The sequence below is a fragment of the Fusarium pseudograminearum genome, chromosome 3, assembly GCF_000303195.2.
Source record: "Fusarium pseudograminearum CS3096 chromosome 3, whole genome shotgun sequence".
Classification (NCBI taxonomy): domain Eukaryota; kingdom Fungi; phylum Ascomycota; class Sordariomycetes; order Hypocreales; family Nectriaceae; genus Fusarium; species Fusarium pseudograminearum.
In genome coordinates this window covers 4,115,047-4,126,992 of record NC_031953.1, presented here as the reverse complement: position 1 = coordinate 4,126,992, position 11,946 = coordinate 4,115,047, and the positions used below count along the sequence as shown (strand labels likewise).

Genomic DNA, 11,946 nt, shown 5'->3' with positions numbered 1-11,946 from the left:
CGGGCTCGAGGTTTTACTACACAGCGCTCAAACCACCATCGAGGTTCAGAACGCAGTTGTTTGCGAAACGATTCGTCGCCAGGAAGACAGCAGCGTCCGCCACTTCTTCAGGTTGTCCTACACGGCGCAGGGGACAGTCCTTGAGGTATTGTTGCTGAATATCAGGCTTTAGATCTAGAACAGGGGGTTGTACATTAACATTGCTCTCCTCCCACATGGGCGACAGGCGCCTAAAACGTGTTTTGACAAGGCGAAAGGAAGGATAAACTCACGATCCCACATTGGACTAGCTATCCAACCAGGTAGCAAGGCGTTGACGCGAATGGAGCGAGGACTATACTCGGTAGCTAGGGCACGGGTGAAAGCTGCGAGGATATGGAGTGAGCGGATTGATTTTTGATATGTATAATAGTTTGGGCTCTCATGTAGCATAAACACAGGGAGATGACAAGCGTACCGACCAGGCCAGCCTTTGATGCGGCATACACTGAAGCACCAGCTCCATTTTTGTTAGCCATAAGACTCGAGACATTGATGATGCATCCTGTGAGGTTCAGAGTAAGATTACGAAATTGAAGGTATGGATCTCATATGACACACCATGTGGGTTCATCTTGGCGTATTTGGAAGCAAGAATTGCAGACTGAAGGTTTGTGTTGAGAATATTTTGAATATCCTCGTCAGAAGTCCTCTTGATGAACGAAGTCTGGCTAACGCCAGCACAGTTAACGAGGACATCAACAGGACCAACAGAGGAACCAAAGAAACCCTTGAACGTGGAAGGTTTGGTAGCGTCTAGGCGCATAAAACGGTGCGCCTCTGGGAACTCGTCGCCCATGTCTTTGCGGTCCTGCTCCGGCTTATACGGAGTGAGTTGGTGTTCGAGGCTGAGCCGGGCATCTGGTGCAGATCGGCTGAGGAGGGTGACGACGGAGCCACGTTGGGCAAACGCAATCGCTATACGGGAACCGATTGCGCCGGTGGCTCCGGTAATGACGCAGTGTTTACCGCGGAGGCTGAAGGACATTGTTGAAGGAGTGAGTTGGTGATGTTGTGAAATTTCGAGGTTGAGCTTGTTAAACGAAGATACGCCTAGCTGTTAAGAATTGGCCACTTACTGACATAGGCTGTCAACGTGAACATTAACACTTAAATCTACGTTATACTTGTTTACATAGAATTGAAAGACTTTTGATTCTCTTTCTATTTGATGTTGTTCAATTGTGTATTTACTACGAGTGATCCGACGCCACAGTGTTGGCATCCTGGCCAAGCGATCGGTCCCTGGCTGGACACATGTCATAGTTACTACCTTGGGCAACTTAATCGAGCACACATCCCTCCACTTTTGCATCGTAACTATGAAGACGTTCTACCACGGTATCTGGTTGTCACGATATCCCGAGGGACGACTTGAGCAATACGTAAAACCCTTGATAGACAAGCCATTGACCTTTCTTGGTAGAGCTCGATGACCTTGCCCTTACTTAATGTCATGGTAATCGCGTGATTTAACTGTGTATTTAAATGTGTCGCCTGTACTCTTGTGTTGATGACACTCAATCGCTGAAATACTTACTTGACGCTATCCTACTAAGCCCTATTAAAAATGATAAGGGACAAAAGAAAGAAAGAAAAAAGACCAGAACTTGTATCACTGTGGGGTTCGAACGGTGAATCTTACGCTCCTAATAAAAAATTATGCACGTTCTCCCAATACCATATGCTCCTTTGGATTGACGCAGGGGGCAAGAGTCTCTTTGGTAGCATCGTATATATAGGTAGGTACCTAGGTAATGTTGCCCAAGCCACAATCTTGAAGAGCCTTGATTCCAGGTTCTAGTAGACTTCGTCGTCGCAGTCCTTCCACATGAACCATTGCGTCTTTCCCAAGCTACAATATTGATTGATAGGATCTAAGCAAGTTTGAATATCGTGCCTTCCATAGTACCTACCTACCTACGTATCTACCTTAGTACTCTGTACCATACAAGACATCCACAAGGAAGATGATGTAGCAGAAAGATTGCTCCATTACCGTTCAGCAATACTTATTCTGTACAGCCTTGCCATCCCGCACAATCAGAAATACTTAGTACCTACTAATGCTGGAACTCACTGACATGGTAGCTGAAGGGTAAATTTCATCTGTTGTGACGGGAACAGCTCCGGACCAAGAGGGAAGGAGCCTGTCCGCCAACTGCTCGCTGGGCAGAGGCCAGAGGCAGAGAAAGGGACAGAGCCTCCAGCTTCCTGCCAGATGAGAGGCAGAAATCGGGCACTACAAAATCCTCTGCTTCGTCTGTTGATGGGGTTTCTTCTTATATCCTGGAGCCAGGAAACGATATGTAGTTGATTAGATGTCTTTGGCTTTGATGAGACCAGCAGGGGTTGGTGGCGGAGAACCGTGAGAGTTTAACATGGAGAACGATCCGTAGTTCAGATTTTGATTTCGTACGGTCTTTGCATTTTCTAGTATCTTTGTAATTTGTGTGCGCCAAGCATTGAAGAGTAAACGGTAGTACATGAATGAAGCTGTTTATCCAAACTGGGATGGGATATTCAGGCAATGAAGGCACAGTCATCCATCCAATCTACCAACTGTGTATAGGTGGTAAGTAGTATATGTAATGTAACCATTATTGGATACAGTAACACATCGATGCTGACACATAATTTATGGTTGTCCCCGTGTCTTTTGCTTGATCCTTAAATCTTTGCAAGTCTAATTATGTTGCATCCATATCTCTAGGTCGTAAACCACCTCATACATATATCGGCACATCGTTGGAGTAATCTCCACTTCAAACTCTCACTGCCTTAGTACTCACTAACTACTACCTACCTCTACATTGCATCAATTAACCTTACCTGTTACAACTCCCTCCTCAGCCAGGGTGTTTGTTTGCCTGTCCATTCAAATTTCAGGCTGCCCTCGTGCTCTTCCTTCAACTCTTTCGTCTTTGGTAGCATTTTTGTCTTCAATGTTTCGTCCTCGTCCTCGATTTCGTCCTTGTCGCAATTGACCCCTCCTCTCTTCGTCTTCTTCCACCGTCGCAGAATCATGAGCGACCCTCGACGCGATGCCCCGCCATCGCTTACTGCAACCGTAAACGCAAACGCTGTCACTACCACAACCGCAACGGTCCTGCCTACGTCAAACGGACATGCCAAAGGCGACGATGTCCCCGATGCTGGTCTGAGGAGTCTTGATCACTGTACATACTCTCCGCAGCCTCTCTTGCGCCTCGAGCCTTGCTGATTCCCCTCGTCTTACAGACAAACGCGCTCTGCCGAAATGGCGATACGACCTGCGCCAGCAGTTGCTGCCCCTGATCCGATGGGAGACTCCCTACCTTGCCTGGATGCAGGAGAAGATGCGAACTCCAGCTCTCGATAGTTACTTTGCTATCACAGCCAACCTTGGAACGCATACCTTCTTCATGATCGGTTTGCCCATTTGCTTCTGGTGCGGATATGCCGCCTTTGGAAAAGGGTAAGTCAGATCATAACCAAGTGTGCGCATTCGTTAAGCTGTGCCGCATGGTGGTTTGTTGTGGTTGCAGTGCAGGCTGAGTCCTGGCATTGTACTGCATGGTGATAGCAGCGCTGACATGATTCCACGTATAGACTCGTTCACATTCTTGCCCTTGGAGTATTTTGGACCGGCTTCATCAAGGACTTTTACTCTCTTCCACGCCCGCTGTCACCTCCTTTACACCGAATTACAATGTCCGGTTCTGCCGCCCTCGAATATGGTTTCCCTTCAACCCATAGCGCCAATGCCGTCTCTGTTGCCGTCTATGCGCTTCTAATATTGCGCAGTCCCGAGAACACGCTTCCCCCGACCACAAAATTTGCATTGGAATGCCTCTCATACTTTTACGCTGCCTCGATCATATTCGGGCGTCTCTATTGTGGAATGCACGGCTTTTTGGATGTCATTATTGGATCAATCATGGGTGCTGCCATCTCTCTCCTTGAATTCTACTACGGACCTCCTCTCGACGAATACATGCACTCGAGTTCCTGGATTGCACCTTTTGTGGCCGCTTTAATTATCCTGGTTCTTGTGCGCATCCATCCTGAACCGGCTGACGATTGTCCGTGTTATGACGATAGTGTTGCCTTCGCTGGCGTCCTCATTGGTCTCGAGTTTGGCACTTGGACATACGGCAAGATTTCAATTGACCCTTGGGAGACTCATGCGCATGGCGGAGGAGCTGTGGATATTACACACTTGGGCTTAATCGCCAATGTTGCAAGAATCGTATTTGGCGTTTTGGTTGTCTTTCTCTGGCGCGAAACCATGAAACCCTTGCTACTTGGACTTTTGCCTCATTTGTTCCGAATCATTGAGCAAGTTGGCATGAACATGCCTCGGCGATTCTTCACTCCTGCCAGCAAATACAAGACGGTCCCGGCAGGCTCTCGTATCGATACTCTTTTCCCTTCGCCCTCCGACTTCCCACGTATGGTTGAGAGTATCCGAAACCCCACAACCCGAGGTCGCTCTGTGTCAATCGGACCTCAGAGTGCTGCGGATGCCTATGAGACCTTGGCTTATAGGGAGCGCAAGCGACGTGAAAGCGTCAGCAGCAACCATAGCCTGAATAGCAAGTCGAGCAACGTTGAGCTGCAGAACACACACGAGGATCACTCTGGAAAGGGTGCCCAGACTTCTGGTTCGCAGCCCAATCGTATCGTCGAGTATGAGCAAATGATGGGAACCGGCGAGGTCGTGATGACACCTTCCGCCGAGGACGACCGGGTCGGTATTTTTGTTACGAGCCCAGAAGACAGGTTGGGTGAAAGGGAGATGTTCTCGCAGTTGATCAAGCCCCGTGTACGATATGACGTCGAGGTTGTGACCAAGCTTGTCGTCTACACTGGTAAGTTTTCCTTGTTTCCTCTGTGCAAAGTGATAACAACTGACCTCTTGCTAGGTATTGCTTGGTTTGCAGTGGCTATAATCCCCATAATGTTTGAGCTAGTTGGCTTGGGGACGAACCAACTACGTGAGCAATGAGTGACGAAGTAACACGAGACGAGGCCAGTATTACGGATGGTCTCTTGGACATAGGTAATTTAGATATTCTTTTCTCTTAATGAACATACAGGCTATGAGATGGGCGCTTGAGATGATGGGTCTGGTTTCCTTTGGTGGCATAGCTGTAGATAACCCTAAAGTTGTCATAAATGTGTTATTAAACAGGTGATTTAGCACTAATTTTTAGATGAAATTTTAGCATGTTGAGTGCAAACATAGTAATTCACACCTTTTTATATTCTTGAGAAAAGGAAACACTTGAAGTAGAAAACTCATTGCTTTATATGAATTTGGGTGAAGCCGTGGAATACTTATTCGTGATTGGTCGTTGCTATGCGCAGGGGTCTTAATTGACTGACACGTCCAGACGCGTTTAGCTGCAACCTAGCGCGTGTCTCCTGGTAACCTCAATATTCAAACTTCCATACTGCAGACCAGACGAGTCAAGATTGAGAGACAAACAACAATTCTAACCTGCCTCTTATCGCCGAAAATAACTTGCCAAAATGTCCGACATAGATGAGATGGACGTTGACGTCTCGGCTCCCAGCAAGGACGTCACCTTTTCCTCTGAAGCCAAGCAAGGCAAGCGCAGTGCCGCCAATCTACCAGTCGAAGCTGAAGACAGCTTACCTTGGTGAGGAGCCAGTTCTTTACGATTTTAGGTACAATTCAATGTGCTAACGAACTGAAGGGTCGAGAAATACCGACCGACCACTCTCGACGACGTTTCGGGTCATCAAGACATTCTCGCTACCATCAACAAATTCATCGAACAGAACCGCCTCCCCCATCTACTTCTATACGGCCCTCCTGGTACCGGAAAGACATCAACAATTCTCGCCCTTGCCCGTCGTATCTATGGTGCTGCCAACATGCGCCAAATGGTCCTCGAGCTCAACGCCTCGGACGACCGTGGCATTGACGTTGTGCGAGAGCAGATCAAGACGTTTGCCAGCACCAAGCAGATCTTCTCTTTGGGTGGCGCCTCCCGTTCTGGCAATGCGATGGCTGGATTCAAGCTCATCATACTTGACGAGGCTGATGCCATGACAAGTACCGCTCAGATGGCCCTGCGACGGATTATGGAAAAGTACACAACCAACACTCGATTCTGCATCATTGCCAACTACTCCCACAAGCTCAGCCCAGCTCTTCTGAGTCGATGCACACGATTCCGTTTCAGCCCGCTAAAGGAGGGCGATATTAGGGTCCTCGTGGATAAGGTAGTAGAGGAGGAGAATGTTCAAGTCAAAGGAGAGGCGATCGATGCACTAGTGAAGCTGAGCAAGGGCGATATGCGAAGAGCATTAAACGTCCTGCAAGCATGCCATGCGTCAAGTAAGTACTGATACGAAACGTATTCTACCCAGTTACTAATTCATCATCAGGCACACCACTACGAGCAAAGGATGCACCCAAGGTGCCAGACAGCGAGATCCAACGTGAAAACATCACAACAGAAACCATCTACAACTGTATTGCAGCACCGCCACCAGATGCCATCAAGGAGATTGTATCGACCCTGCTCAAGACATCAGATGTCACAAGCTGCCTCAACACGATCAACGCCCTCAAGGTACAACGGGGTCTCGCCCTGGCAGATATCATCACCGCTCTTTCCGAGGAGCTAGTGAAGCTAGAGGTCAGCCCTGAGGTGATGATTACATGGTTGGATGGTCTCGCCAACATCGAGCATAGAGTCGCCAGTGGAAGCAGCGAGTCCATCCAGACTGGAGCGGTCGTTGGAGTGGTCCGAAGTGGAGTTGAGCTGATGAGTCGGTGAACAAATACCGTGGAAACCACCAATGGGATTTATGAGTTCCTGCAAGGAGCTTAATGGAGTTGTATTGGCATCTAGTCTAGAAGATGTACGAGGTTGTAGCACACATATGTGCCATAAGGACAAAAGGCGTTACATAGAACAGCATGAATGAAAACCATCAAGCACCAAAGCAACTGTCATTGATCTCAAATTTCTTATTGAAAAGCCATTTAATTGATAATCCATATGTCAGCCACAAACAAAGTCTAGTGGCGGCACAGGCTTCTGCAGCTCTCGTGTAAGTTGCAACTGTAAATGCACCTGTGCCAAACGGCCTAAATTTACACCTTAGGCACGGCGGCCGACCTGACCTTATCAAGCAACGTTGCCAACGTTGCGTTGCGATTTGAACTCTTTTGAGCTTGACAAGCATGGCCTCTGTATATACGCTGTCGCATTCTATCTGCAAGACAACATAAAAAGAAAATCTGCTTTCATTGTACAAATACGATCACAATGACTTCAATTGCTTCCTCAGAAACAGGGCCCTTGACTGTCGAGCCGCTGTCAGAGCGCAACGTCTCGAGAATACCGCTTATCCTCCCTCACGAGCGCGTATTTCCCATCCAGATCGGCAGCGAGCTGTTCAAACTCTCGGGAGCTTCATTGTCCTCTGACGGTAAGATTCAAGCTCCAGTCTTGTTTGCGACAATTTGCCCTGTCGCATAACGCGTTGCGACATCAAGTTACACAAAGATGCACAGCTAACGCCTCGCAAAGCGCCATCGTACTTCTCTCAGTATTTTGTCTGTCAATTGGAGTCAGCAAGGGAACGAAAGGACGAGTCCAGCTCTTCCCTGCGAACGCTCTATATCGATCGCGATCCCTCCATCTTTCGCGACATCTCGCTCCATCTTCAGGGCTACCACGTCCAGCCCCGCGATGGCGAGCACTTTGTGCGCCTCTTTTCAGATGCGCAGTTCTACAGCTGTTTGTCACCCCGTTTGTATAGGATATATATATCTTTGTCTAACCAGTGGATATCACAGTGCCGAAGCTGATCTCCCAGCTCTACGAGGAAAGTATCTTCATCTCGATTGGACACCGCGAATTCCAAATCCCCCGAGAAATCTTCAAAGATCCCGGCAACTCTCCCAATTACTTCTCGCTTGGCTTTGCGGCATTCTTCTCCCGCCCCGACGATCTCTTTCCCGGCCTTGAACGCGAGGGCTTGATCCGCCCGCCGTCGATTCTGCCTCCGTCAGTCCCGAAGCGTAGCGCTGATACGTTCGCTGAGCTTCTACACTTCCTACGCGGCTATCCCATTCACATCCGTAACGAGACGCACCGACAGGAGCTTCTCAGCGATGCGCGCTACTTCCACTTCAAGGGTCTCGAGCAGCGGCTCATTCCACACTCGCTAAGCTATAATCAAACGACAAGACGAGACGAGATTGTTCTTCGTCTTGAGAACATTCAGAAAAGCGGCATCAGCGTTTTTGTTAGTAATACGGATCCATTGGCGGGCTTTGTGCAGTACACTCGACCATACATGGAGGAGAAACCTGCAGAGTTGGTGCTCGAGATCGGCGGCGAGACGACGAAACTTCATTTCTCAGGAGGCAATGCAAAGGCCGAGTTCTTCAGAGACACCAAAGCCCGTGTCGCAAAACTCTTTGAACTTGTGTCGTCAAAGCTGAGCTCGTTTCAAACAAACCAGTCCCCGGCTCTTGGAAACGCCCTGCTGACAGATGATTATGTCCGTGTAGCCCTCGAGCCTGAGTCTGCTATTATTCTGGACGGTAAGGACTACCTCGAAGATTTCATCAGGAACGAGTCTTCCGGAAGCGACTACCCGCGCAAACGGCGGCGCGTGGACGGAGACTCTGAAGATGAGGAATGGGTTGTGAAAACAGGACAGTGGAGGTTACGCATTCAGCATGCGCCAAATGGGAGAGGCATTGAGTGTATTCTTGTTGCGACCAAATTGGATGCGATGACCTCCCAGCAAGCGCGAAACATGTCAAGGGGCTTCCTAGGAAGCTAATCGTGGATATTTGAAAATATATAGCGGAACTTGCTTACATGTTGATGTTCACTATTAGCCAGTCGTTTTGAATACCATATTGAATCACATATAACGCTTTTGATACCTTCAGACTGCACACAAGAAGTGACATCAAAACAACAAGCAGAACGCCGTGTGTGAACATATTCATAATGTTATTGCAGATACGAAATAAACAACTCGTACTCAAGACCAGCCAGTCACTGGGTATTACTCGTGACCAAAAACAGTACAATAATTTACATGGCATGATAATCTAGCGAACCACCCATAATGCGTCGGTAATCACGAATCAACGCACAATTCGCTCAATAAGGTATCCCCATGTCCCAAGTGGCCATGCAACAATAATCTAAAGCAAAAAGAATAAAAGACACAAAATACAATAACACCCTTCGCCTTGCTGAGAAAGGAGAAATGATTGATGGGCAAAGGAAGGGGCGGATAGAGAGAGAGGCCCATCAGAGGGAAGAGAAAGCAAAAGCAAAAGCTTTTATGTGCGGGTCGGAATAAGAGAGAATCGAGGGTTGATAGGTGTAAAATGTGAAGGGAAATTGGGTATCGTCAAGTCGTGTCCATGGCTCGTCCAGTTCTTTCTTTCGACGTTCATCGCCCCTTGCCAGCAACCTTGCCTGTGGGAGCGCTCATGTCTCGTCGCTCAGTACCTGAGACCATTCGACGAGCAGGTGTCGCTGTGCCTTGAGCCATTGAGCGGGCACGACCACGGCGCTCGCGAATCTTGGCGAGAGCCTCCTCTCGGGTCATGGTAGGAGTAAGAGCGGGATTAGAAAGGTCAAAAGTGGTGCCTGTGCTGTTCTGAGACGGTGTGCGAAGTCGTTCGTTGAAAGAGGCGCTGTTCCTAGCGTTGTCGTCTTTCATAGGCACGGTTGTTGTAGTGGTGACAGTGTAAAAGGCATTGGTAGTGTGAGGTCGAATCTCAGGGGATGCAAGAACATCCTCGGATACATCTGGCATCGTCGGTATTTGAGGGATGGGGGCCGAGTGAGCTCCGTTGTGAGGGGCGCTGAGCAGAGAGGCAAGACTAGTGCGCTCTGCTGCAAGCATCGCAAACGCTGGAGGTTCGACTGAGGGAGTTCGTGCGTATCTCCTGTAGTTGTTCTCCGTCTCTGCCGATACACGGCGCTCCATCTCAGTGTTGTTGCCAACAAAAGTTTCGCCTTCTACCACTTCTTCAACTACAACCTCGTCCACATCCTGGGACTCATCGTGAGTCTGGTTTTCACGCTGAGCCTCGACCTCCTCGACCTTTCGCTGCGCCTCAATGATCTCAGCTTCCTGCTCAGAAACGGTTCGGAAGATGCCTTCTTTGGGACAGAAGATAGTGCTGCGGCGAGGCTCCTTTCTGGCCTTTGGCAGCACGCGAGGGGGTTCTTCCAGATATTGTTGACGCTCTGGTTGGGCTTGAGTTTCGGGCTCTATCTCGGCCTTGGCCTCATCTCTAGGCTGGGCCTCGTATTGTGGCTCCTGAATGCGGGGTGGGCTGGCAGCACGCTTCTCGGCTTCCAAAGCCTGGCTATCAAGCTTGATAACCTTGTCATTGGGTCCCTCGAGACCGATCGAACTACGACGCTTCTTGCGAGGGGCCTCGACGCTGGTACGGCGGTTCGATTTGGAGCAAGCACAGCAACGCAGGTGGCACTCGGCCTGCAAGAACTCAATCATCTCATGTGCACGCTCGGCTCTTTGACGCTCCCACTGTAATTGGATTGCCAACTCCTCGATCTCGGCCTCGCTGGCTTCTGACGAGATGATGTCCATCATTGAAAGGGACATGCGAGGTTCTTTTGATGCACTCTTCCTAACCTTTCGTGGAGAAGCAAACTCATCATCGTCTTCTTGGGGTGGTAGAGGAATGCGACCCTCAGCAGCGATACGAGCAACCTCCTCGTTCTTAGCGGCGGTCTTGAATGCATCGCGCTCCTGCTCGACGAGCTTAATGCGTTCGAGGGCCTGGTCGAGTTGTTCCTGAACGCCAACAATCTGATAGCGGGCTTCAAAGGCCTCCTGTTCTCGGACCTTGCTTCTAGCCTTTTCGCGCTTGAGGTTTTCGTCGATCATTTTTGCGTTGGTACGAGCTGATTTAAGTTCTTCTTGGAGTTTGACGATTGATGATTGTGTCTTGAATGTCTCTTTTCGTGCGCGGCGGATCTCCTTTTCCCAAAGGGCTTGGGTATGTGCGTGTGTCTCCTTGGCTCGGCCATAGTTCTCCTAGAAGATGGTTAATATGTATTGTTCACATTAGCATTGGGGGAGAATGCGTACCATTAACGCCTCTAGGCGCTCCCCAACCTTTCTCTCACGCTCTTTACCCTCATCGATGGCCTTTCTTAGCGCCTTGGTCTCCTCTCTGATCTTGCGCAACTCTGACTCGGCTTCTTCACGGCCGAGCATGGCGCGCTTCAAGGCAGCGTCGGCTGTCTTGCGTTCTAACTGTTTTGATTGCATGGTGACACTGAGGTTGTTGAACTGGCTGATCTTATCGTGGACGCTTTCTCTCGATCCTGACCGGAGGTGAGTAAAGACTGATTCTCGGTCCCTTTGTTGGTTTACGCGATCCGCGGTGACAGCCTGGAGGGGACCACCGGAGGAGCCCCCTGGACTGGTTGGCTGATCCATTGTTCGGGACGGGAAAGAGTCAATTGATTGTGTATTGATTGAGTTGAGCGGTGGTGAATTGAATTTGTTTTGTGGCTGCGGTTATGCAGAATTGAGTCGAATGTTAACTGCTTTAGTGTTTTGTGTGTGATAAGGTACAGAGTTAGTAGAGAGAGGGACGGTAAAGTTAAGTGGTGCTGGGATATTATTGATTGTTTACATCCCACTTCTGTAGTGGGCATAATCTCGATTGGATGAATGTCTTGTTGCTGTGGTGATGCTGACGATGTCAGGTGATTACATACCAGTCTTTAGCCTTTATGTCGACTCCATAGGCGTGTTCTTAGGGAGCATCATGTCTCTGCAGCCCAATCAAGCGTCTTCAAACTTGATGACCCCGCGGAGTGGAGCTAGTTCGCTGATAACGCGTATCAGAATAGCGATAAA

The 11,946-nt window shown here is 49.1% G+C and overlaps 5 protein-coding genes across 5 annotated transcripts; 3 read left to right on the top strand and 2 right to left on the bottom strand.

Annotated features, from left to right (window-relative positions):
- Nucleotides 1-16: 16 nt before the first annotated feature.
- FPSE_02943 (uncharacterized protein) lies at nt 17-1,027 on the bottom strand (the record flags this gene model as incomplete). The annotated part of the gene is made up of 4 exons (XM_009256062.1): nt 17-230; nt 281-365; nt 458-544; nt 601-1,027. The coding sequence occupies 4 exons, from the start codon at nt 1,025-1,027 to the stop codon at nt 17-19; spliced, it is 813 nt and encodes a 270-aa protein (XP_009254337.1).
- A 2,037-nt stretch (nt 1,028-3,064) lies between these two features.
- Nucleotides 3,065-5,029, top strand: FPSE_02944 (uncharacterized protein; the record flags this gene model as incomplete). Its single annotated transcript, XM_009256063.1, has 4 exons — nt 3,065-3,218; nt 3,280-3,496; nt 3,631-4,892; nt 4,947-5,029. 4 exons carry the CDS (start codon nt 3,065-3,067, stop codon nt 5,027-5,029), a joined length of 1,716 nt encoding a protein of 571 aa, XP_009254338.1.
- Nucleotides 5,030-5,556: 527 nt separating this feature from the next.
- Nucleotides 5,557-6,836, top strand: FPSE_02945 (uncharacterized protein; the record flags this gene model as incomplete). The annotated part of the gene is made up of 3 exons (XM_009256064.1): nt 5,557-5,687; nt 5,745-6,391; nt 6,442-6,836. The coding sequence occupies 3 exons, from the start codon at nt 5,557-5,559 to the stop codon at nt 6,834-6,836; spliced, it is 1,173 nt and encodes a 390-aa protein (XP_009254339.1).
- Nucleotides 6,837-7,331: 495 nt separating this feature from the next.
- FPSE_02946 (uncharacterized protein) lies at nt 7,332-8,862 on the top strand (the record flags this gene model as incomplete). The annotated part of the gene is made up of 3 exons (XM_009256065.1): nt 7,332-7,494; nt 7,596-7,805; nt 7,865-8,862. 3 exons carry the CDS (start codon nt 7,332-7,334, stop codon nt 8,860-8,862), a joined length of 1,371 nt encoding a protein of 456 aa, XP_009254340.1.
- Nucleotides 8,863-9,489: 627 nt separating this feature from the next.
- Nucleotides 9,490-11,520, bottom strand: FPSE_02947 (uncharacterized protein; the record flags this gene model as incomplete). The annotated part of the gene is made up of 2 exons (XM_009256066.1): nt 9,490-11,112; nt 11,167-11,520. The coding sequence occupies 2 exons, from the start codon at nt 11,518-11,520 to the stop codon at nt 9,490-9,492; spliced, it is 1,977 nt and encodes a 658-aa protein (XP_009254341.1).
- Nucleotides 11,521-11,946: the final 426 nt, after the last annotated feature.